General features: G+C 41.8%; 1 protein-coding gene across 1 annotated transcript in view; it reads right to left on the bottom strand.

The window, feature by feature from the left end:
- The window catches only part of LOC102219802 (titin-like), a 215207-nt gene that overhangs the window by 162345 nt on the left and 25758 nt on the right, over positions 1-27104 (bottom strand). The window contains exons 31-43 of the mRNA XM_023337148.1: positions 26517-26777; positions 24126-24386; positions 23010-23270; positions 22778-22922; positions 22110-22278; positions 20943-21174; positions 20208-20492; positions 20005-20130; positions 19580-19768; positions 18914-19285; positions 16955-17005; positions 2420-6244; positions 1431-1709 (exon numbers count right to left, since the gene is read on the bottom strand). Of these exons, the coding sequence (XP_023192916.1) occupies positions 1431-1709; positions 2420-6244; positions 16955-17005; positions 18914-19285; positions 19580-19768; positions 20005-20130; positions 20208-20492; positions 20943-21174; positions 22110-22278; positions 22778-22922; positions 23010-23270; positions 24126-24386; positions 26517-26777 (6456 nt within the window). The remainder of the gene's footprint in view (positions 1-1430; positions 1710-2419; positions 6245-16954; positions 17006-18913; positions 19286-19579; positions 19769-20004; positions 20131-20207; positions 20493-20942; positions 21175-22109; positions 22279-22777; positions 22923-23009; positions 23271-24125; positions 24387-26516; positions 26778-27104) is intronic.

The raw sequence follows: 27104 nt of genomic DNA, 5'->3' as shown, positions 1-27104 counted from the left end.
TTCACAGCTTCTACGGTCTGTAGATCTTTTCTAATGGATGGAGGCTCTGAATGTCAAAAGATTAAAGTGTGTGGGGTTAAAACTAATATTTTCTGAACGGAACACTGAGAATCATGTAAGTCTTTCTCAAAACAAACCTTTAACAGCAACCACAGTACTGCAGCTCTCACTACCAGCATTATTCGACACCTCACATATGTAACTTCCACTGTCTGTCACCAGGAGATTTAATATTTCCACAGATGCAACTCCGTTCTTAAAGGTGATTTTATATTTCTCTCCATCACTAAGCTCTCTGTCATTCCAGAACCAGTGGATGTGAAGTTCAGATGATCCTTTAACGCTACATTGTAAACGTGCAGCTGCACCCTGCTTCCAGGTAAACTTAGGCTCCATTTTCCTGACAAAAGCAGGGGGTTCTGAAAGAGTGTTTGGAGACACAGACTTAAAGACATTGTCAAAACAGACACAGAAGAACATCAGCAAAAAACAAAAACAAAAGCCAAAACAAGGGACAACATTGCAACACATTAGCCGCAGCTTGCAGTTCGGATAGACCACCAAATGATTTTACCAGCAGTGATCACCTGCAGGTTCTTACCTTGAACTGTTACCACAGCCTCACAGGATGAGCTCCCAGCCTCATTTGTGGCTGTGCAAACATATTTCCCAGAGTCCTTGAGCTTGGACTTGGGAATCTCAAGAACTGCCACCTTATCCTCAAAGGATATCTTACAGTCCATGCTCAGGTGGACTTTTTTGCCATCCCTGGTCCAGGTGACGGTCACCCCAGTGTCCTCATCCACCTGGCACTCCAGTTTTAGTGGGTCATTGACAGCAGCTGACGTTGGTTCAAAGGTCCTAACAAAGCTGGGCTTTCTTATAACTGTAAGCTCTGTGGTAAAAGTAGCAGTGCCAACACTGTTGGAGGCCTTGCACAGGTATACTCCCTGATCAGTCAACTCAAGACTTTTAATGTGAAGAGAATACTTGTTCTTTTCACTTTTTATGACATAATTCCCTTCAGATGTGATGGCTATGTTGTCCTTGTGCCAGACAACCTCCATTGGTGAAGATCCAGTGAGTGAGCACTGGAGAACAGCTTGTTTGCCCACAAATAAGGTCATTGGCTCTGGTTTTGAAACAAACACTGGTGGATACATCTCTATGGAAAGCAGGTAGGACATACACAGCATTTAATGAGTAGCAAAAAACATCAGAAACAAACCAAACTTTCCAACTTAGTGAGGGATGTGGATTCAACATTGAGGACATTTTAAACCTCTGTATAAACATGCTGGGTCAGAATCAAACAGCGCCTTCCAAACCATAATGAGTCACATTAACACATAACATGAATATAATTCTCTCTCTCTGTCTCCAACACATACATGCATAGAAAATTAAAAAAGTTCCCACTGGGATCTTACCAGTCACGATGAGCGAGGCAGTGCAGCTATCAAAGCCGTGCTGGTTTGAAGCCTTGCAGGTGTATTCACCGCTGTCAGTCTTCACAGGATTCAGGAGCTCCAGTGAAGACCCTGTGTGGCGGCTGATGATCCGGTACTTCTCACTCTGTTTGATTTCAATGTTAGATTTGTACCATTTGAAGGTCACGTTCGGCGCATCCTCAGTCTCGCAGTCGAACTTTGCATGGCCTCCAACGTTGATCTCTACAGGGTTGATTTTCTGCCTGAAAACAGGTGGCACTGAGGCACACACAGATACAGTGAAGCATAGATGTTAGCTATGACATCCACAGCTTTTGATGTAAGTAAAAAAACTGACAGGAGCATCAGGAGCATGAAAGGTGGAATGTACAGCAATGGTAGAAGACAATTCAGCAGTGACTGTGGAGGAGAAAAAGAGCAGGAACATTAGCCCCATGTTTTCATTGAAGGTTCTCATGGGGCTAGGGTTCCAGCTGAAAAGAGGAAAATCTTTGTGAAAATGATGCAATGCCAAGTTTAAGCCCTCAAACATGCAGAAAGACTGGCAATGTAGCAAGAATGGACCTAAAAGGACAGTGACAGACCAACCTGTTGATTCTTGCATGCCACGGTGATCCTAAAAAGGCTGTGAAGTGTCCCAAAGACCAGTGACCATGAGAATCAATACTGAAAGATGGCAATAAACCACAGGACCACAAGGTGGTCTTTGCATGGCTGTGATGGCCCTGGTCTTTAGGACATAAAGATCAAGAAATGATGTGGAACAAATAAAACACAGCGAGTTAGTACCCATGCGGAACCCTAACAGTGCTCATGCTGAGCTATGAAATGGATATAAATCCAAAGTGATAAATACAAAGTACTTAAATGAGAGACGCTTGGAATGAAGAAATTCATGTGAATTATTAGTTGCTCATAGAAAATGGATGGGTGAATGAATGTTACATATATTTATCCTGTTAGCAAACCTCTTGGGACCACAGTGAGTCTTGAAGATGTTGTTGTCCTGCCGGCTTCATTCTCAGCCTCACAAACATATTCTCCTTGATGTCTCTCCTTGACAACTTTGTTGATAACCAGTGAGTATGTGTCATGGTCTTTGAAACACTTGAACTCTTTGCCAGATTTCACCAATTGGCCATTGAAAAACCAGCTTACTTTTGTTGCAAATTTAATGGTTGTAATAAAAGTGACTTCACCATCTTCTTCAGTAGCTAAGTCCAGTAGGGAGGTAACTATTTCAGGGTATTCTCTCTGCTCTGGTCTGGATAATGTGACTTCCTCTTTGAATATCTCTTCCCTGTGCTTCTGCTGGATGCTTACATCTAGTGTTTGCTCAGTGGGGATGGTGGCAAGAGGCAGAGCAGTAGTGACAAAAGCTGTTCCCACTTCTTTTTCTTCACTTTCTACCATTACAGACCTAATTTCTTTTCTTGATACCTGAACCGACTGTTCAAAGGCCACCTGAGTCTCTGTGGTTATCTTGGTCTTAGATGAAATGGACTTTTCCACCTTCTCTGTCTTGGATTCTTGAATTACAACCTGCCCCCCTTCTGCAGCGCATTCAACTGTGACATCAGACTCGATCTTAAGTGCAGCAGCCTGAGATTTTGCAGCTGTGAAATCTACTGTACTCTCTGCCACACGCACAGACTCTACCACTGTAGAAAGCATTTGCCCTGACCTGGCTGAGGAAACATGAGCCCTCTGGGGTTTGTCTAGCTGCATGGTGCCTGGTTGCTCTGAGGTAAGAACATGAGCCTCCTGGTACACAATAGAGTGGAACGCTGCCTGTAGTTCAGTCCTGAGATCAGCCTTTTGCGGGTATTCACCTTCAAAAGCTAGTGTGATCTCAATGGGGGCACCTGTTGTTGTGATCAGATATGTAAACATAGAGCGCTTGGGTTCTCGCTGAACTTTGACCTCCTGCACTTCCAAAGCCTGTAACTTTCCAACAACATCAGCCAGTAGGACTGGCTGGTCACTGGCAACAGCAGACTGCAGTGCCTCTCTGAGCTGATGCCGTATATTTAGACTGGAAGGTTTAGGGATTTGAATCACAAACATCATCTCTTTGGGGAGAGCAGTGCTGTCTTTAGATTCTGATGCCATAAGGGACAGTTTTGGTTGTGTGCTGACTATAACTTTAGTCGATTCAGACTTGGAGATCTCTTGAGAAAGCTCCCCTGTTAACACTCGCTTCTCATCCATCACTATCGACTGCCTAACGGACTGACCCTCCTGGATCTGAACAGCAAAGTCCTGTTCTGCTGCCTCCAGAGAGATGCTGCTCTCAGTGGAGATCTCCTTCTCTTCAATCTGGACTGGTTCAGTGGGCATTTTAGGCTCTATGGTTGTTAGACACTTAAACTTGTCCACACCTGACAGAGTTTCTGTGTGACCCTCTTCTAAGACCTGACTGTCTGCTACACTGGTGACATGCATCACATTCCAGCGATCTTCTTTCTGAACTAAAGCTTTCTGGTGCTTGAGATCAACAGCAATGGGGGTTTCCTTTGGCAGCTGCATGGGCTGGTAGGAAACCTGGAGGATTTTCTGAGGCTTGGGCTCAGTTCGAATGTTAGACTGAACCCCGGTCACTGATAAATCTAGCTCTGAATGGTAATCTGCTGTGAGTTCTCGTCTTTCTTCTGAGACAGCTGCATGGCTCCTTGATTTTTCGTGCTTCTGTGTTGCTACCTGTTCATCAGGCTTTTCATCTGTGAAAACACCCTCTTTAGGCAGCACCTCTACAGGCATTATTGACTGGAGATGCAGCACAGTCTGAGCCTCATTTTGGGGTTGAATGGCTATCGAGCTGGCTTTAGTTTCAAACTCTGATATGTCTTCACAAAAAACAGTTTTTTGCTGATCCTGACTTACAGTGTGCAACAGAGTGGGACTCTTCCTGGTATCTGCCTGCTCAGGTGCTGGTTTTTCAGAACTGAAACTCTTTTCAGATGAAAGGAGGTCTTGGTCTGTGATGACCTGCAGGTGCAGTACCTTCCCACTTTCTACATGTGACTGAATAGTCACTGCCCTATCCAGACATGGCAGTTCTTTAGTCGGCTCAGCCTGCAGTATTTGCCTTTCTTCAGCATTTAAAGCTGCCTTCATTATTCTGTCTTTAGAAAGCTGAGCTGCTTCTTCAGCAGGCATCTGGATCGAGAACCCTGTCTCCTTAGAAAGAGTTTGTTTGGACTCACTGATTGAGGCTAAAATGGGCTGACTCTGTTCTTTCTTAATGGTGGATTTGACAGCAGATTCTGCTGTTGATAGTTCAGTTGTGTGGCCTTCTTCCATTACTTGTTTCTCTGTAGACTGAGCTGAATATAAAATTTTAATACCTTCCTTCACCCTGTAGCTCTTCTCTTGCTGTTGTCCAGGGATATCCTCAGATTGCTCTCTTACAATAGAAAGTTGAGACTCCACCTGATGCCCGCTGACCAAGTGTTTGGGTTCAGAGGTGGGTTTGATGTTAGCAGGCTGCTTGTCATGTAGAAGCTCTGTGCTGACAGTTGAAAGTGGGATGAGCTCCTCTGCCATGGCAGACATTAATTTTGATTGTTTTTCTCTTGCCAGCTGCAGTTCAATGACCTCAGGACTCTGAATGCGGTCACAGTGCTGCTCTGTGAGACCCTGACTCTCTTCTACAGAGGATGTAAATGCTGCCATGTGAAGCTGCTTCCCAGGAACAGCTGATGCCTGAGGCGGGTGAGTGGGAACCACAGAAACCCTCTCCTCTATCTCATGAGTCTGAAGCACAGCTGCCTGTTGGGTCAGTGTCTCACGATGGATGGTTGCAGCAGAGATGTCAGCCTCCCCAAGCGAGGCCACCTGCTCACTAGGAATGATCTTCCTGTCTTCAGTACCAATGGTATAAACCATTTGATCTGACCGGGTCTTGTCCTGGCCTGGAAGGCTGACCTGATACAGACGAGACTCTGTCGCCTGTTCTGATACTGACACCTTATAGGATTTTTTCTGAACCATGGTTAGCTGCTCCTTTTTGTGTGAAACAGAGACCGACTCCCTAAACACAACAAGCTCAGCACTACAGGTAGCCTCACCAAACTGGTTGGAGGCTTTACATGTGTATAGGCCACTGTCTTCCTGTTTGACGCTCTTGATATTGATTAGGCCAGATCCATCTGGGTTGGTTACTATGATGCAGTTTCTGCTGGGCTGGATTTGGAAAGCCCCTTTCAACCATTTCACATCAGGAACTGGATCTCCTGTGGTTTTATAATTAAAATAAACCTCCCCTCCTTCTGAACATCTAACAGGTTGGATCTGAACAGTAAATGTAGGTGGTTGACCTGTGACCTTAAACATTTTCTCCACCCACCTCTCTGCTTGGCTGATGTCAGGCTTTTTCACTTCTAGGTATGTGGTGCATGTTGTCTGCCCAAACCTGTTGGTGGCAGTGCAGGAATATTCACCCTCATACTCAGATGTAACTTTGGTGATCACCAATGTGTACTCCTCCTTTTCTTCTACCAGCCTGTACGCAGAAGAGCTTTTTATCACCCTACCATTGCGAGACCACTGAACAATCGGCTTTGGAAAGCCGGACACCCTGACCGTAAATCTGGCTGTTTCCCCTGAGGTTACGGCTGCTGGGGATAGCTGGCTGAGGAAAACTGGCTTCTCTTTTTTCTTCTCTAAAGTGGAAGAGTAACGTTTGGGTTCTGGCTTGAGTTCAAGTGTTTTAGATTTCTGTGGTAACTGGACACCAGTGTAGAAGGTTTCCTCTCGTTCTTCCACAGTGGTGATGGTGGTGCTAGAACGCTCTGTCGGGAAATATTGAGCAACACTGAAAACAATGTCCACAAATAAAACCTTATCATTTTACTAATTAACTCACAAAAACATATCAAGGCAGTCAATAGCTACAAAAATTGCTCAATATGTATGTGTACAGTTTATTAGCACCAAGTTTTGAAGGTTGGAAAAACTCAAGTGGTGTGAAAAGGACAACCATGTGACAACTGGTACAGCAGCTTTAACCTCCTTAGTTGTATTTTGCAAACAGCGTTTGCACATTTACAAGTGATTAGAATGTTCTAAAGTTAAAATTTCTCAAACATTTTTATGCTGCCTGTGAAACTCAGAGGATCCTGACTCCTTTTCACAATTCAACATCCAGAGTAATATTAATCTAAACTAACATTTACTTATTTATTTATCAGTTACACAGCTAAGATCATAATTTTTGCTTCACTAATGATATTAGTGAAACAATATTATGTGACAGATACTATGTTTCACTAATGTTAGTGAGGCTCATCAATGCAACTAGTACGAAAGCAGTCAGGATTATTCCTACTCTGTTTAATGGTTTAATGCCGTTATTTATATGCTTGCACAAATACAAATGACTAATTAGGAGACTCATTTTAGTTATTGTCTTGAATTCATAAACCCTAACTGGTGAATCATTATCGAGTTTTTGTTTGAGAAAATATGACACTTCATGACAACAGTGGTAATCATTCATGAAAACATAAACCATGACCAGACTCAAACTTTACATCAAACCTTTTATTATATAAACTCTGAGACAAACTGACATATCTGTACAAATAAACCACACATGTTCATCACAACACCACAGTTTTCTGTTTTTTTCTCTCGTAATTTGAACACTCGTACACTCCTAACATTACACTTATTTACAAAACATCCACATCGTCGTTTTCTAAAAAAAAATGTTTCACAGTGTCCATTTTTAAAATAACTTATCTTTCACTTCCCTTTTTATTTTGATTTATAATTCCACAAAAAAATCATACACAGGCAGTGAAAGCACTCAACCTCCCGACCCCCCAAAAAATCCACATTAAAGGCCACTCAAACTTAACCAACAAAATAATTTCAAGTCAGCAGTACAGAACATTTGTTTTTAAATTTACTTTAGATGATTGTTTCTTAAGCTTTAATTTTAATATTATTGAATAATAGACCTACTAAAAGATTGATAACAGTAAAGCTTATGAGTAATAAATTATAATTTAACAAATACAGTGCATTTATAATTTAAGTCCTTTCAAATGAAATCCTGTCAGTATTTTCTGAATTGCGTCTTTAATTTCAAAAACATATGTATATATCTCGGTAAATACTGTAAGAACAAGGAACTTAAAGTAAACAAATTATCAAATAGATGTATTTCTTTTATGTTTACTGCCTTGTTATTGCAGACATGCTACATTCTACCACTAAAACTAAACTTTAGTTAACACGTGACTTTGAGGGAAATTTCCTTCATATGTAGTTTGAAAAATAATTTAAACAGCATAACTTCAACATTCAATCAGTCTAGCTCAAAGAGTTACCAAAGAAAACATGAACCAAAACTTTTTGATCAAAGACTTAAACTAATATTGCCTTGTGTTTAACATAAAGAATAAAATATCAACTTTTTGACTTACAATGACAAACACTAAAACACTGTTTTCATCATCAATACAACACTCTGCTACATGTCTCAGCTTTTGCTTTTAAATCAGACCACATATAAGGCAGTGAAGCAAAGAAGTTCTCAGTTTATTCCATAACCAAAAGTTATCGTCACACAAATTCATGACTTCAAAAGAAAAATAAGAAATGAATTTGTAGCTAATTGATTTTAGTGCCAGTTATGGTAAACCAGTAGTTAGCAGTGTAACCAAGAAAGTTCTAGTTTGAAATCCTGACCAAGGTTTTGTGTGGAATTTGGTTACTTCTGTTTCCTCTTGGTTACTTTTGCTTGGTGAATTTTTGGTTTTAAGGTGACCAAACCTTACAACCTTAATATCTAGAAAATCTTCAGCAGTGCTGTTGTTTCTATGCAGCCAGCAGAGTTTTGGATTAAACACTTATACTCTCCAGCATCACTCTGAGTCACGTTGGTTATGAGCAGATTGAAATGACCAGCACTTTTCTCCTGGATTATACATCTACTGTCAGTGACCAGCTCTCCATCTTTGTACCACTGAGCTGTGGGGTTTGGTTTGCCGCTGACCAAACACTGGAGAATGACAGGGGTCCCTACAGCTGCAGTTACGTTAGTCAGTGGGATAACACATTTAGGGGGGATTTCGGTCACCTGGAAATGAAAGCTGCACATATCCGATGACTTCCCCTTAAATTCAATTTTTTCATCCTTGGCTGGCTCAGCAAACACATCAAAATTAACACTAACATACTTTTGTCCTTGTTCACTGGTTTGGTGGTCAGTGTTGGCCACCAACCTCACTGCCCGCTGTGACTCATCAGGCTCTTGCTCAAACTCAAACTCAAGCTCAATTTCAGACACCTGTTCACCATCAAACAACGTGTTTCCAACCATCAGGTCAAACTTCTGTGGCTGGACCTTAGCACTTCCTAAGGACACAGCGGTCAGCTCCCTACCTCTGGTCTTCCCTGAAAAAGCCTTTGCACTTATCACCACCAGGGAGGCTCGACAAAGAGTCTCCCCAACGAGGTTTATCGCCCTACAAGTATAAACTCCACTATCCTGAGTAGTAACTTTACAGATCTTCAGGAAGTGGTTATCTCCATCAGAGGAGTGCAAGTATTTCTTTGTATTATGTGGAATTTTCTTGTCTCCTTTAAACCAGGACACAATTGGAGACGGGATTCCCATCAGAGAGCACTCAAACATAACAGTAGTACCCTCTGGGGTTTCCATGTCACAGATTGGGTTGATAAACCTTGGAGGCATCTCTGTGACCTCAAATGCTATTTTCAAGTCATCATGCTCTTGAGTGACAAAATCCACAGCACCCTCCTCATAAATACTGGGTAACACATCCAAAGATATGACCATGCTCTTGTTGTCTGCTGTGTACTCAGGAATGGTGATGATCTTAACCTGCTTCTCAAACTCCTTTACCTCATTTTCATCCAGTTCTACCTCTAGCAGAATCTCCTGAGGGGATGGAGAACGAGAAGAGTCGTTCTCCTCCACATCAAACTCCATCACATGCTGATGGGTGACAGCAGGTGGTGCTGGCATGAACCTCACCTCCTGTGATACAACCACCACCAGAGCAACACTTCTGGCTTCCCCAACATAATTCACAGCCTCACAGATATATTCTCCCTGGTCAGCCTTAGTGACGTTATGAATCACTAGCGTGATGTTATCAGCATCTCTGTCCATTCTAACTCTATCGTCTGCCACCAGCTGGGTTTTGTTGAAAAACCACCTTACATCAGGGGAAGGTAGGCCAAAAACTTCAGCATAAAATGTCAGTGAGTCGTTTTCAAACACTCTTTTCTTAATGAGAGGCTTAAGGAAAGCTGGAGGGATTCCCTGCACTTTCTCTTGAAGGGTGGCCGGTCCTAATGTCCCTTTGCCCTGTGAGAGAAATCTGCTTTCATCCAAGCTTACGCCATTTGGATCGGTTTTACCACCCTCATCAGCAGGAGAGTTGAGGAAATGTACCGGTGAGAAGAACTTCTCAGTGGAGTCTCCCGTTGAGGGTCTCTTGTGATATACCGGAGAGAACGGAAACTCATCCGGTGTCATAAACCCACTAGGTATGTCAGAGTTTGGAGTGTGAAAGGATGGTGGTGACTTGAGAGTGTGAAGGGACTCTGCGATTGGTTGAGACACCTCGGTAGAAGAGCCTGGGGTGAAAAACCTTTCAGGTACCTCTGCTATCTCTTCACTCATAGTGCTACCAATTTCTATGGACATCTCAGACTCGGGGGTGAGAGGCCTACCCCAGTCTGTTGGAGGGTTGTAATACTCGTACACAGCCCCAAAAGTTACTTCCTCCTCCTGTATGGAACCTGCTGCTGCTCCTCCCTCAGCTGCCAAGGATTCTTCAAGAGTATCTCCTTCCTGTTCCGGGTGAGCAGCTAGTACATCAGGTGGTTTAACTTGGGTGTTTATGTTTGGGTTTCTGATCAATTTTGGGGGTTCAGGATTCACATGAACACCAGTTCTACCAATTTTAGCTGCTATTTCAGGTCCATCTTTTTCTCCAGTGAGAGCTTTCTCCGATATTTCTGTTGCATCAGTCTTGTCTGGCATACTGACAAAAATGCCACTGTCTATAGATGGTTCCGTGATAGATATCAACTCCTCACCACCAACTACAGCCTCCTCATTTATTTCCTCTAAAACTGATCCCTCTTCTAACCTTTTGACCTCCTCATCCATGTGAGTTCCACCTTCAACCAATGCTTCAACAACTTCAGCTGCATCAAGACAAAAAGATGATTCCAAACCCACATCTGGAGATAGAAACTGGCCCTCAGTGTCTAAATGTCCAGAAATTGTTTTAGCTGCTACACCTTCCTCAACAGGCGCCTTAACAGAACGTTTAATTACCGGGACCTTCTCAGGCTTGAAAGGAATGAAACTACTCGTTCTGTCAAATGGCTGCTGTGTCTGATCCCCAATCATTTCGACATCACCAGTCTGTATAGGATCTTGGACACAAACTGGTTTCTGTGGCCTTGGTCTCACAAGCTGTGGAGACTCCTGCAGTTTTTCCACAAACTGTTTCACATCTGCTCCTTGTTCAACACCAGTGACCTCAGAGGTATCTGACACTACAGGTTCAGTTGCTTCAGGAACATATGGATTTACTGATATACCAGGTTCCTCAGACACCCTGTCAAGTCTGAGCGCTTCCTCCTCCTCTTGTTGGTCTAGGGAAATGGCTACAGCAGGAATAAACTCTTCAGGAAACTGTGTGTCTTTTCTTTGCTCCTCAGGTGAAGGGGGTGTTATTAGAGAAACTGGTGAGTCAGACTCAAAAGCCTGTTTGATCTGAGAAACTTTAATTATAGCAGCAGAACCCTGAAGACCACAGCCTGACAGTATTGGGGGTTCTTTGGAAGGAGAAAATCTGGATTTTGGGGCTTTGACACCCATATCTGATGGAGGAGGTGAAATTAGAGGTTTATCCTCTGTACGAGAGAGGGCAGGCATATGCACAGTGGCAGGTTTCTTAAAATCCTCAGTTAGTCTTACATGAATCTTGCTTACTCTTTCAGAGGAAGAGATATCGTCTCCCTCCACAGCTTCTCCTTGCTCTGAAAACTGCACAGGATCACGGATTTGACCTGACACTTGACAGATGCTCATGACCTCCCCAAGCTTATTTTTAGCTAGACATCTGTACATTCCAGCATCTGTGCATCTAAAACTGTAAATATAAAGTCTGTACATTTTATTATCTACCTCTGCTTGGTATTTATTGGCCGCAGCATCAAGGCAAGTATTATTAAAATACCACATGGCCTCAGGTACAGGATCACCAGTGATAAGGCACTCCAACACTGCAGTGCTGCCCTCAGGACAGGTCACATTCTCCAATTCAGTCACTACACAAGGGGCTTCTCCAACCACATCAAAGGAGAAGGTAAATTTGTGCTTCAAAGTCTGAGATGTTCCATCATCACTGGCAACCTCTGGAGTTTTCTCTGGCAAAGCTTGAGGTCTGTCCTCACTGCTGTCCTCAGACATTTCAGGGAGAGGAGTAGCAGCTGTAATTCGAATCTCTACAGGTGAGGATTTGAACGATTCATCTGACAAGCGACGTTTATGGACCACAGTTTGGGGAACTTGCAGCGTTGCCTTTCCTGAATCTATGTAGGTCAGAATCTCCTGCTCTATGAGATTCCCCTGACCCCCCAGCTCCTCAGTAACTACCACTTCCTGTGTGACACCTGCCTTTTTTGAAGCTTTCTTATCCGAAATCTCAAGAGTACCACTGCAGATTGATTTACCATGCTTGTTGGTTATGATACACTCATAAGTCCCCTCATGATCTGTCGTTGGATAGAATACAGTGAGCTTAGAGTTGTTTGATTTGATCATGATGTCATAATCTGGGTTGTGGTCCACTGGCTGGCCATCTTTAAGCCAGCTAACAACAGGTGGAGGATCACCCTGAAACTGGCAAGTGAACTCTGTCATCTCACCAGTTTTAACTTTAAGTGAAGATATTTCTTTTAAAAATATAGAGGGTGAGCCTGAAGAATCTATATCCCTTTGTTTCACCCTCTGAGACTCTGGAGGTTTAATCTCCTTCTTTATAGCAGCTTGTGCAGAACTTCCCGCTCCAGTTACTCTTAGTCTAACTGAAACTTCACTTTCTTCATCTTTCTCTGTACCTGCTAAACCTTTCTGTTGTCGCCATCCACTACTCTCTCCAGCAGTTTCTACCTCCTCTTTTATCCCTCGCTTATCTCTTACACCTGTCTGGAAACGCTGGTGGCTGGATTTATCGGCGGTCATACCATACTCCTCCCTGCTCCTCATTCTCTCTGATGCTCCACCCACATCACCTGATGGAAGAGCTTTTTCTTTAGCAAAAGGTGCAGCCACCTTAAGAGGTGAAGTAGTACCTTGGAGAGGAATCTGGGTTTCAGAAGACTGTTTACTTTGTGCAGCTTGTCGTTCAGCTGAAAGTCTTGCATTTGGTGATAAACCATGGAGTTCACGATCCATCAGAGGAAGATGGGGCTCTAACACAGGTCCAGGCTGTTTGCACTGACTGTCTAAAGCCCACTCTGACTCCAGCTCAGACACTTCCTCTTGCTCAACAACATCTTGTTGCCATTTCAGGATGCGTTTAGCCATTGCTTCTTCCTCGCTTACAAAGTACTCACTGTCTGTCTGCAGTCTGGTCTCGCGGCCCTCTGTTGGCACTTCCTCAACTAGCGGCCACTGAGGAATATCTGATTTCTGATCTTGGAAACCAGCTGGAGCCGAGGTAGTTGGCAACTGCTCCTGAGCTGTTTGACCAGGAGCAATCCTCCTGCTGTGGGCCAAAGTGGGCTGCTGAAATGTTGGCACAGCAGAAGTTTCTGGGAAGATTCTTCCAACCTCAGGAGTAATCTCAGCCTGGAATGGAGGATAACGCTCTGCCCAGTCAGACTCTAGCTCCACTGGCTGCTGTTGTTCCATCAGAACATCTTGTTGCCATCTCATGATTCTCTGAGTGAGGGCCTCCTCTTCGCTGACAAACTTCTCACTCTCCAGTTCTGAGATGTTCTCTCGTGAAAGCTGGAGCTCTCGTTCTTCTTTTGTCTTCTCAAACAACTTCTTCTCTGTTCTGCCTTTTGTTCTAGGTGACTGAACATCCTCCTTTTTTGCTTCACCTTTATTTCTAGGTGATTTTTGTGCCAGGACTGGAACCTCTTTTTCCTGTTGTTCTATTGGGGTTTTAATTCTGGCTTTAGGAGAGGGTGCAGATGTTACTTCACGTTCTGCTTTACCTCCCACTGTTACAGGTTTTGGGTTTGGATTTGATAAATTAACTACATCTAATGGTGCTCCTTTCTCCATCCCCTTCTGTGAAGAAATTACCTCCTCAGACATCATGTACTGATTATCTGCTGGTAGAGGCAGATCAGTTTCAGGGTGAAAGGCCTCTTCTTCTGACATTCTGACACCTTGCTGCCACTTACTGATCCGCAGAGCCAGAAGTTTCTCCTCGCACTCCATCCTTTCAGCCTCCAGACTTTTCTCATACTGATCCCTCAGAGTCTCCTCTGGTTTATCTGCTGGTTTAACTGGATCAAAAGAAGCAGATTTATCTACTTCCAATCCTCTGACTTCTTTTTTAGGTGATTTTGGTGGTGCCACTTCAAGTTCTAGAGGCCTTGCCTTCAACATGGGAGATTTGTGTTGAAGGGAGATTTGTGAGGTGGTTGTGGCTTCAGTTCTTTCAGTTGATATTTTCTCAACCACCTCCTTCTTAGTGTAAGGGTGCCCTGTCGGTTCCATGTATTGCATTTCAGCTGGCAGAGGAACATCAGTTTCTTCATGAAATGTTTCTTGCTCTGACATCAAACTTCCTTGCTGCCACTTCCTGATCCGCAAAGCAAGAAGCTTGTCCTCACACTCTTTTCTGTCAGCCTCTAAGCTCTTCCCATACTGAGCCCTTAAGGATTCCTCCTCATAGGACTCATCTCCTTCGGATGGTACTGGGGCTTCAGATATTACCTCCTCACTAAAGACAGATGCTTCTTCTTGAACAGAAGTCCTGGTTTCTTCAATTTTGTGGAGCAGCTCAAACTCTGCCTTTGCAGTCTCCACCTTGTGCTCTTCATTTTCATCTGCCTGAGACTCACTGGCTTTTTTACCCTCCAGTGTCTCTGTGAATTTGACACTAGACTTTCTTTCTCTCTGATGCACCGTTGTGTCAACCAGCTCACCTTTCATGATCTGAATGGCTCTTGTTCTGGATTGAGGCTCAAACAAATGTCTCTTTCGAGGGTGAGAAGGTTCCCTAGTTAACTTTTTCTCACCCTGATCCAATGTTCGGTGCTGGACGTCAGGCAGAGAGGAGGGCTTGACCCTCAACTTCTCCACATACTCTGCATAGCTCGACTCACTGGCGACTGACTCGACCTCAAACTCAGAGGAGGACATGGTGGAAATAGAAAGCCTTTTCTTTTGTTTTACTGCTTTCTGCAGGGTTGTAAGCTTTGCTCTGACCTCGTTGTGGAGGCTTTCTGTGTCACTGAATCTGTCACTGTACCTGTCGCTGCACCTGTCGCTGAACTTATCACTGAATCTTGCCCCAGTGCGCCGGTCACAGTAGATATCACTGAACCTGTCGTTAAAACGCTCAGACCTGTCAAACATGGGGGGAGGAGACGGGGCGCGCTCAGAGGCAGTCTCTAAACGTTTGGATTCCTTCTCTGATGGTTTGTCTAAAGAACCCGTACTAGATCTGAAGTATACAGTTCTCACTAAAGCACTTTTGGATCGGGATCTACCCTGGTGGACTTTGGACATTTTATCAAATGGAGATCCTACACACCTGAGATCAACTCTAAACTTCCTCTCCTTCCTCTGCTCTGCCAAGTTGTCTACACTCTCATGGGCTTGGGCAGAGCGCCGAACAAAGCCAAGGTAGTTAGCAGACTGCTCTTCCCTTAGCGAAACCAAAAGTGATGCTGTGGACTCAGCAGAACCTTCTGAGTTTAATGCCATCACCTTGTAACTGCCGGAGTCTTTCTCCCTGATACTGTCAATGAAAAGACATGTGGTGTGCATGTGCATCCTGCTGTCAGTACAGATCCTACGTCTGCGTTCCTTGGGGATAGATCTATTGTTATGAAACCAAAGAATAGTCGGCACAGGACAAGCGATGAGTTTACACTTTAACTCCACTGGTTCTCCCTCCAAAACTGACTGAAACTTGAGTTTCTTTGTGAAGGATGGCTTAATGTTTTCTGTCCAGGAGCTGATTGACGAAGTTCTGCTCGAGCAGCGGTTAGCTGATACCAAGCCGTGATCGAGGAACTCCTCTGTGTCAGAGAAAGCTCCGCGGAGATGTCGAGTGCCGCTGAGCTCAGTGACGCTGTGTGCTTCTGCAAACAGAAACAGACGACAGTCAGAACGACATGAGGTCTGGAGGTAAAGGGATAGAAAAGATTATCTTTAATGGAAATATTAAAATGCATGCTGGGAGTCACAATGCCATAAAAAATAATTTCACTCACCATATTTGTTCGAATAAACGCAAGACTTGATTCTTTTTAATAGAAACCTGCAGGAGGTTTTGATCCTTCGTCTGTGGAAATTTCTTCAAAACAAATTATTTTATTATTGTTAAAACATGACGGCCAACATCCGCTTGTTTTCTCTCTGATGGTTGCGCTTTTACTTGAATATTCCTTACCTGACTTGCAGACAGGAGAATAAACGCCCTTTCTAATCCTTAACAGGAAATGAATGAAGCACAAGCTCTCCAATACATATTTTTGATTTCAGAACTTTAAGAATTGAAGCCGTAAAATTGGGCGAGAAGGCGTTTATTCGAACTAATATAGTTTGACTGGTGTTATTTTGGAAGCAAACCACAGGAATCACATCCCACTATCTGCAAGCCAGGCTAGGACATATTCTGCAGGAGGAAGGTATCAGTCCCAAATGCAGAAGACCTCTATGTCTTTTAAAAGGCCTTTCAAGTATTTCAAAGAGATTTAAAAGATACACATCCTGCACCTTTTACTTGGAAATACCCGAGGAACCTTCATGCCAAAATGACTTTCTGGATGCAAAGTCTTTAGAAACTGGAACAAGCAAGTTCTATCAGTGCTTTCCTGGAGGAAACCGTGGGATACCAAAAAAATATAAGAACAGATGATACAAACAACAAGTATTTTTCCATCAAAACACATAAATATGACATGCAACTGCAGAAAAAAAATTTTTTTTAAAGGGACAGTTCAACATTGACTTGTTTCCAAGCTGTAAGCGCAATCTGCTCCTGCAGGACAACTCTGACCCAACCAACCCATACAGCATGCATTTGCACATCAGTTTGTCTCATCAGGACCTTCAAGGTGTCTCCACAAAAAGAACATCTCAGAACCATAGCTTATGTCAGAGTTGACTGCTGACAGACTACTTTTACAGTGAAAAGTCAGAGGATGTAACTGGAAACTAGGTCAAACTATCCCTTTTTCACTGAATCATCTTCTCAGGTGTGATCGCAGTAATTGTGTGTGATATGCCTAGAGAGGCAAGGTCTTACCTTTAACTTCTTCTTCAACTGTGGCTTCGATCTGCTCCCTCACAAGAGTCACTGTGGAAGAAAGAGACACCAGTTTATTGTTTATCCGTTAGCTTCTACATGCCTTTGTCACATTTCTCACTGTTTAGGTTAAGACTGATGGAATTTATCCCCGATCCGGGATAAAACCAAAATACCATAACCCAGACTTTTTGTTATTATAACTGGCCCACTTGTCAGACTTGCAAAAGCACAACATTTTACCAAGCATTTCTGTCTAGTTTCAAGCGCAAATATCTTAGTACACTTGAAATATGACAAAACTAACTTACAAGTAACTTTTCAGCAAGGTGCAGGAGCTTATTTTAAGACAATAATTCTTGAACATTAAATTTAAAAAGTACTAGGTCCATTGCCACAACATTTTGCAATTTTTGTGGAATAAATTGTCTTGTCACTGCTCCATTTTTAAACTATGCAGTCTATTGTAGTTGTACTGGATACTAGACAGCAAATAAATATTTTGTCCTCAGGGTTTATGTTTTAGAAGAAGGAAAAATTGTGAATTTTAAGAAATTGAGCACACATCAAAAACAAAATTTTAGCTCAAATATCAGTTCCTAAAAAACCAAAATGAGGTTTTCCAAAATCCAACAAAAGACGCTGAAATCCCTGCTCACTTAAATGAGTAATGAAGAAGAGCAAACTGGTGTCCAGCAAGGAGGAATGCAAGAAAGGAACGTTTTTCAAAGGTAATCAGGTTGGTAGAAAAAAGAGAAATGAAGATCCCTTTCTACAGGAGTAACAGTGAGAATAAATGTGTGAGTTTTACTGTGGAGAGACAAAGGAGGAGCATGAGTGAAGGGATTGTTCCTGAGAGGAAAAGTGAGAAAGGAGGAAGTGAAAACTCCAGTATTCAAACAAACACGTGAATTTGTGAAAGAAGAGGTTCGACTTCGTGATGTTAGTCAGAGATGAAGAACGACTGAGGGATGTCCCGATTATCACATTTTAGAGCTGCACCAATCAGTCTGACAAAGATCAAATCAAAGTTTTCTCTTAATTGGCTCTGATTGGTTGGTCAGGTAATTCTACCAGTTTTCCTAATTAAATACATAGAAACTAAGAATTCCCACCATTTTGAAAACCTGTCCATCCATATAAGTTTAAAGGGGACCTATTATGCAAAATTCACATTTAACCTCTTCTTGTGCTTCCATTTGTGTCTCAACTGCTTCTAAAAACAGACCAAGTGATTAAAAAATGAAAATTAAAAAATAACCCAACAAGTTAATGTTTTTTGGTGTCTGGAAAATTATCCGTTTCAAAATCAGCATTAGGTAACTGCACTGCCCGTTACCTAATAACCCCTACGGAGCTCCACCTGTTATCTAGCAACCCAAGCTGACTCGTCACATTCTTGTTGGTTGTGCAGGAGGCTCTACTAATGCTTTTCAAAGATGTATGGTTGTATAATTGCACATCTGTTTGCAGCCATGTTAACATGCGAGTGCAAACACTGAGTTGGAGGTCGTGGCCAGCAGCAGCTTACTTGGATTTAAAGTGACAAGACGTCCTAAAACTTCTCATTCTGAAAATAGAGTTGAAAATAGTCAAAACTGACCAGACTAAAATCCCATTTTCTAAGAATGATTTTGTGCAACAAAATATAATAAATATGTTTTGTGTAGCCCAAAGACCTATCCTAACCTGTTCAAGGCAACATAATAGGTCATCTTTAATAAATAAAAAAAATCCATGTCCTTACTATTGACCCTGTTTTCAGATTTTAGGGAATTTGCATTGTAATATAAAAAAAGGAAAATCTATAACTAATCCGGTCCATCTTGGAAGCTTTCATCTGGTTCGGGACATCCTCTCAGACTTTGATTTTTAGAAAGAGGGGCTCAATCTTGAAGAAAGAAAAACGTGATGTTTTAGGGGGGAGTCTGGCTACAAATGAACACATCCAGGTGTTACCTTCTTCCTCTCTGATAACGGTGAGGCTGGCCGAGCATGCAGCCTCCCCGGCGTTATTCACCGCCTTGCAGGTGTACTGCCCTGCATGCTCAGAGAAGGCGTCCACTATGATGAGTGTGGCGATGTTTGTCACCTCATCGAAGTGGAACACCACATTCTTGGAAGGTTGGACCGGCTGCCGGTTGTGGAACCAGCTGATTTCCGGCTTTGGCAGGCCGGATACACACGCATGAAAACGGGCCACCTCCCCATGTGTCACTGTGCAGCTTGTGATTGGTTGGATGAAAACCGGCTTTTGGCCAACTGACGGTTTCTTTAGGCTGGAGATGTGCCACTGAGGCTCGGTAGAACTGCTCACTGTTTGAATTTGCCCTGAAATGAAGCAGGTTCAGGGATCGTTCTTTATTTAGTGAAATTCCATCCCACTGATTGCTTTGCATCAAACCAAAGAAATGAAAGTCTTTTTAAAAACAAACATAGACTCTGGATCAGAATCCAAATCAGGATTCATGAAAAAGCTCTTTTAAACTGGACTCAATACAACCTCAGATTAATAACTTCTGACATTTTACACAGACATCAATACAAAACAAACAAAAAAAAGTTCTGTCGTAGATATAAATCAAGCTTTTGTAGCTTTCATCATTATTTTGATGAAAAACTCACCATCCAGGGTGAGAGTGGCAGAGCAGGACACTTTCCCGGCGTTGTTTGTGGCCACGCAGGTGTATTCCCCCTCATCCTCTGGGTAAACTCTGGAGATTTCCAGCTGACAGCTGTCGTCGAACTGAGACATCCTGAAGAAGTCTGACTGCTTGATTTCCTTCTCCTTGTGGAACCAGCTGATCTTCACATCTAAATCAGGAGAATTTGTTTAGCTACAAACTAAATATTTTGTTTAGCAAGCTAAATATTTAGCTTAGAGCTAATATGCAAAGTCACTTGCAGATAACCGAAAGCTAACTATCAAAGTAAACCTTGTGAACCTTTAAAGAAAGGGTAAGACTTATGAAAATAAACCCCCATTCTTTCTGTTATAACAGTTTAAATAACCCAAATTATTGATGTTAAATTTTGAAAGGACTTCTTACCGTCTCCACGGACTCTGCACTGGAAGTAAGCGGATTCTCCCTCTCTGGCTGAGGTGTTGGAGATGGGTGAGATGATGACGGGTGGAGCGATGGGGGCAGCAGAGTCTGGAGAGACCACCTCTGACACTACAGCAAACAAACCTGCATCAGACTCCATCCGCCATGTCTCCATCCTGCTCTTCAATCAGGACGTTCGGTCTTACCTTCCACATTGAGCGTGGCGGTGCTGGTGGCCGTGCCGTAGTCGTTCTTCGCCTCGCAGTTGTAGACGGCGGCGTCCTCGGGGAATACTTCGATCAGAAGCAGCGTGTGCTCATTGCCGTCGTGAAGGAACTTGCACTTGAAGCCCGGCGACAGAGCCTGGGAGTTTTTGTACCAGGAGACCTGCGGTGGAGGAACGCCGCTCACCTGAACGGAGAAGCGAGCCGGCTTTCCTGCCTCGACTGACTGGGGCTCCATGTGACGGAGGATCTGAGGAGGCTCCGGGACTGGAAAGTAATATGTTTGGTCCAGGGTTACTATTGTTTAGGGTTTTTCATTGCAGTTTTCTTTTATTTAGTTGTGACTTTCTGTTCTAATTCAGTTAGTTTTGATTGGTTTTAAAGTGTGTTTGCTAGTTTTATTTTGTTAGATATTAAATTTTTTATTAGTTTATGGTAGAAGTATTAGTTTTATCATACTATGGTTAACTTTAAGGTACAAAATTAACAAAAACGCAGTATTGTATTACTAAATGTATTGTATTAATAAATGCGGAACAGCTAACAAAAATGTTTTCTTTATTTCAATTTTTGTTATTTTGTTAGTTTTAGTTAACTATAATATACTTGGTTTAGTGAACAAAGACAAATTTGGAGCAGATTTTGGAGGAATATCTTTCCATATTTCCAAGATACAGTTCTCATCTACATCAGTTTTGAACTTTTTTCTCGACTTACTGTTGACTCTTAGGTGCATGGTGCTCCTGTTCTTTCCGGCGATGAAAGTATATTCTCCAGCATCACTCCTGTAGGTCTCAGAGATGGTGAGGCGGTGCAGCTTCCTGATGGCAACATAGCTGAACCTTTCCTCCACAGAGAACTGGATCTCCACGCCGTTCCTGAGCCAACGTCCTTCAATGTCGTCCTCATTGACTTCAAACTCGAAGGTTGCTCTGTGTTTCTCAAGAACCTGAAGGAAGGACGGGGAGGGTTAGATTACTCCAGAAATATTGTTGTTTCTGGTGTAAAGCTATAAAACTGTCTTACTGCAATGGTGGAGAAGTAAAAGTACAAATTAACAGACAAAAATGTACACTAGTAAAAGTATTACACTAATATTTTTACTTCAGTAAAAATACTTACTGTATTGAAAGTAAAAGTACTTGTTGAATGTATTCCCCATAATATCACTAAGTGTGCCCATTGTATGTATATTCTCTTTAATGTATCAATGTAGCTGTGCCATTTTAATAAACGATGTTCATTAAAATGAGAATTTTTATTGTATTAACTTTCAGCGGCACAGTTTACACTTGTAGTTGTGATTCTGTGCATCAGAATTTCAGGGATGACCTGCACTGCAGAGTTAAATGCTAAATAAGAGAGGAATGATTACACGTGTGAAAGTTTTTATTTAACACAAAGCAAAACCAATGTGTTATTTTGAATGAAGTTAACACATTCAAGTCAAAGTTGTCTGAATGAAAAAAAGGCATTAGACACTTAATAAAGGAATTGATACTGATCATTTCCACCGATGTTTTAACTCCAGTTTGTCATCAACTCAGAAGTTAAAAGATAATGTATATTTAACCTTGCAATAGTTGAATAATGAACAAAATATTACAATTTCAAAATCTGTACTTGTCATTAACTTGATTGAGTCATTGATTACTTTCAAACTAATAAACAAATAAAAAAAATGCAGTGTGATGTGAATGTAATGTATAACGCAACACATTATTGGAATGTAGAAGAATGGAAAGTATAGATACTTAATGCAAAATGTAGTGGAGTAAAAGTTGAAAGCACAAACCAGGATTAAATCTACTTAAGTAAAATACAGATACAAGAAGGAAGTACTGAAATAGAATAAAAAAGTACTTGTACTTCACTACAGCCTACCATGATTTCACGCTCTGCAGGTTCAGCGATCCGTACGTCACGTCCCTCTACGATCAGTTGGGCCTTGGAGACGCTGGATCCGGCCACGACTGAATACTCTCCAGCATCTGACATACGAACCGTCTGGATCATCAGACGATGGACAAACTTCTCGGCTGTCACTACATACCTGTGAACAAAGCAAGTAAAATGATTTCCAGCTGATTTTGTAACTTAGAACATTTCTGTTTGAGATGAATTCAGAGGTTTCATCTAGGGCTGAACAATAAATCAATAGACAATACGTCTTATAGAGTGTTCAATATATAGAATATTCACTGGGGGGATTCTGGGGGGTCTAGGCAGAAGAAAGACTTCAGCCTCTGACAGCCAGCTAAGCTAGGTTGGTGGAATCAACTAACTGACTCACTCTTTGGTTACCTAGCAACAACCTGCTTAGTAACTTGCTTAACAGCAGTTTAAGATTTTGTCACCATTCCTCACAGCTTCTTAAAAATAAAAAACAACAGTGTGGAGTGAAAACTGTGGATAAAACAGAAAATGTCACACCACAGTATTGGCAGTATTTCAGATATTTAAGACAAAAAACAAATTAATAATAATCAACATGAAACACTTAATGTGTTTTTCGGCTGTGTTGCCCAGTCCTAGCTTCATCGTAGACAGACCTTTCCTCAGTTAAGTCCAACTCCTGGCCGTCCTTCATCCACATCACCTGGATGTTAGGCTCAGAAACTTCACACTCAAACATTGCTTTTTTCTTCTCGGTTATCTTTATGTCTTTAATCTTCTTGGTGAACTCAATCACACGAGCTGAGAACAAGAAATGCAAGAAAGAACAAGAAATTTAAGGAACATCCCAAACTGGGGAAAAAAACTGTCCAATGAATGCTTTGTTACCTTCAACAAAGAGGTTAGCGGCACTAGCAGCAGAGCCTGCTACAAACTGGTATTCTCCTCCGTCTCCAAAGTGAACATTTCGGATAGTGAGTGAATGTGTGAGCTGCCGGCTGCGGACTTGACATCTTTCTGATGATTTGACCTCTACGCCGTTCTTCAGCCATTTGTAGGTGATGCCCTCATAGTTTACTGTGACTTCAAAGGTGATGGTGTCTCTCTCCTGAGCGTTCAGGTCATTTAGCATGGAGGTGATCAGGACAGCTGGATGGACGAAACATACATTTTAAGATTGGACCAAAATGTTGAGCTGAAAGAACTCTGGTTTCCACAAGTTTTTTTTTTCTTCTTAATTATAATAGCAAAGACTATTAACATATGTTTTTATTTTTTTTAAAACAATAAACTAAGCACAATATTTTAATGAAATAAGCAAAAGCAGTCAGATTTCTGCACATAAGTGATGCATAAATAATTGCAGATTTAAAACAAAAAAGGGTTTTGCAGATTAAAGAAAAACAGCAAACCAAGTCCTAAGTTTTTCATCTTTCTGAATTGTTTGTGTCTTATTAGCAACAAGAACAGGAATTTGCTTACTCTTACTTTATTTTTCTAAGTTTATTAAATGGGCTTGCAAATGTCTGTGTTTTAAGAAAAGTCACTCGATGTTTTTGATCCCTATTACTAATAAATTAATTAAAAGTAAAAATCAGGATGAATATTTTGTGTTGCCATACTTTTGACACCCCTGATTTAGAGAGAAAAAACCCCAACAATGGCTGTAGCTAGACCTGTCACAATAAACATTCTCAAAGAACAATGAACTTGAAATTCTGATGAACATTTAACACTGGGACTGGATGACATTTTAAATAACGAAAATAAGTAAACAAAGCAATCATGAAGTCTCTGTAAACAAAGTTTTTCTTTAAAAAAGGGCTAGACCAAGGCACCAGACTTTAATCATCCAGTTTTTGGTAGTAAGAAAAAGAGAAAAGAGAAAAACAATACATCATGCAAAGGAAATTATTGAGCTTGTTTGAATTTATCATTTATCAATTGATTTATTCCTTATTGCAATAGGTCTAGCAGTGGCTAAATCATGCTTTGTGGTCTTACGGTTGACGGTAAGCGTCGCTGACACTCTGTCGTTCCCGCAGATGAAGGTGTACTCCGCAGAGTCTTCCCTGCTGGTGTTCATGATCTTCAGTTGGTGAAGTTTCCCCTGAACCACGATCCTGAACTTCTCACTCATCTCAATCTCCACGCCGTCTCTGAGCCAGGTGGACGGCACATTGAAGTGAGAAACTTCGCACTCAAACGTGGCCACCTGGGTCTCAGGGACCTCCACACTCTTCATTGGTTTGGTGACACAAAGAGCTGCAGGTGAGAAATTGTAACACAATGAAAAAAACAGAGACAAATAATTTAACATTAACAGCTTTTCTGAGAGTTTTAGCTCTCAGAGGAGCTGTTTATTCCGGTAGCTCTGTTGCTCTGCAGCCATAAACAAGAAAAAACTGTTAATGAAAGAATACTTCTCTGGCTGTTTGGAAAAGTACTCTTTCATAATGTCCCACTTAGTTGCGGGGTACCACAAGGCTCCTCCTTTGGTCCCATTCTCTTCTTGTTAAACATGCTCCCTTTCTGATGCATTTTAAAACACAAAGTACTACTTTTCACCATTTTCTGATCTGCTTATTCCAACAAACAGCAACATGTTTATATTAAAGTCTTGTAAGTCATCTTAGAGATGTGTAATCACAGAGACTCTAATAAAAGATTTTAAGAGCTGTATGAACCTATTAAGTTGAGGTCACAGATATATATGGAAACACTAAATTTTCACACTGCTCTTAAAATTAAAATAAGATTAGATTCGTTTATGACATGACTTTGTGACAGTAACACAAACCTACATCACATTTATATGTACTATAATTGGTCAATCGTGACTTGTCACTTTGACATCTACTGGTTGTTCAAAACCCAGCAGCCCGCCTTCTGAGGGCGGGGAAAAAGTAGTGTGATTGTACCACACCTGTGCCGGCTTTTTTTTAAAGTTCTGCAGTCTATTTTAAGTGTAACTTTTATTTCTCGGGTCTTAGAGGGCTCTTATCACCTTACTCGTGTGAAATTTCACACCTTCACACTTCAGCCAGAGCACCAAGGTTCACAGATCAACTGGGCTTCTGGATATTTTTGGACCCAGGCTCAAAAACAGATGTGGCAAAACCATTTCAGGTGTAGTTTAGAATTAGCATGCCTTTTGATCTAGGATTATCAGGATTATTTTGGACTTCTAGCTAAATAGTTTTGTAACATTTAATGTAACAATAACAATAATCTTTTTATTGTTTTCAATAGCTTAGGTTGCTGAGTTTCTAATTATTGACAATTTTAGTCAGCTGAGACTTTTGATGGAGTTTTAAAAACACTTTAAATCAGATTGAGTTTAATATTTCTTAAATAGACACTTGCTAACAAAAAACAGTTAGGCACCCAGAGGGAATGGTGTGATTTGGATGTAAAATGGTCCACATGCAGACCAATGTGAATGCTTCAATGATCAAGAATCTAGAACGTGGCATTTTGAGTTTTATCAGGCAGCTACCAAAGCATGCGTCAGTCAGTCAAAGCAGTGAGTGAAAGTCAGCCGACACAAAGGATGCCTTGTAGATATTTTAGACAACATTACCAGTGGCCCAATGTTGGAGCCAATGAGTATATGAGGGTACCCACACATGTTGTAAAGCTTTGGAAAGACCGCACCAAGAGGGGATCCTTGATTTGTCCACCAAGTACTACAGAACCCAAAGACATCTACACCAAAGTCAGGTACTGAACTCTCTACAAACACCCGAAGTGGTTTCAAAGACGGATGTCAGCCAAAATACCCATTTCCCATCCCATATGTAGCTGACATTAACACCAACGCAGAGAGGACTGTGTTTGGAGTGGTGCCGTAACTGGGAGGTATGGTATCGTAATCTCAGTTCTGCATCACCAAGGATGATCATTGTGTGGTGGCAGCAAGAGTGGAGGACCAATCCTGCCAATGAGACGCACTAGCGGTACTTCAGGCATCATGGTGTTATGGTGTGGAGAGTCACAGGAATCCGGCTTCAGGTTAAATCAAGTGGTAAATGGAAGGACTTGAGGGACATCCTGTATTTGAAAGGCCGTCTTGAAGAGGAGATAAAAGTTTCTGAAAATGTTCTGTATCAAATCATTGTCTGTTTCCAGACAATTTCATTTGCACCACTCCATCTGGGGGCGTAACTTTTTTTTGCACGAGTGTATTTACTTTTATAAATCATTGAATAATAAAAAATTTTAAAAAACGCTGTAATGCCTAATTTGTATTTTTACAAAACACAAACAAAAACAGACGTAATTTTAAAGGAGAAAAGAAAAAAAACTTGTAGAGTAAATGTAGTTTATATCACTTTCTTTATTGAAAGTTTTTCCTTCTTAATAATTCATGACAGGGTGTTCAGTGTTGCGTACCCTCTACAGTAAGCATGGCGCTGCAGTGCAGGTGTCCGATCACGGCCGTGTACTCTCCTGCGTTGCTGCTGTCGACGTTCTGCAGGATCAGTTTGTGAGCTTTCCTCTCCGACAGAATCTTGCATTTCTCGCTTGCCTTCAGCTCAACGCCTTTGAACATCCACCTGACGGGGACATTGTCGTGCGACAGGCTCAACTCAAAGGAGGCGGTGCCGTCCAGCAGGGATTTCACGTCTTTAATCTTCTTAACAATCTTGATTGCTGCAAAGATCAATGACAGAAACAGTCATTAAGCAGAAAAAGAAACGTGTTAGGTTCTTGCTGTGTGTAGTAGGGATGCAAACAATTAATCGATGTATGATTAATTCTCGATTAATGGTTTATTAGATTAAAATTAGCTCCAACTGATAAACTAATAACGTCCGATTAGATCTTATTTTAGTGTTGTACTTTGGCCTGCATCCCGAGGAGGACACCGCTGGTCATCCTTAAGCAGAGCTAGTTGATATAGAAATAAAGATGGCAGGGCCATACCTATGACAAAGTATTAGGTCATTTAAAAAATTAAATCACGAGAATAAACTCAGT

The sequence above is a fragment of the Xiphophorus maculatus genome, chromosome 7 (genome assembly GCF_002775205.1).
Source record: "Xiphophorus maculatus strain JP 163 A chromosome 7, X_maculatus-5.0-male, whole genome shotgun sequence".
NCBI classification, from domain to species: Eukaryota; Metazoa; Chordata; class Actinopteri; order Cyprinodontiformes; family Poeciliidae; genus Xiphophorus; species Xiphophorus maculatus.
Note: the sequence above shows the minus strand (reverse complement) of the source record. Positions and strands in the feature narration are given on the sequence as shown.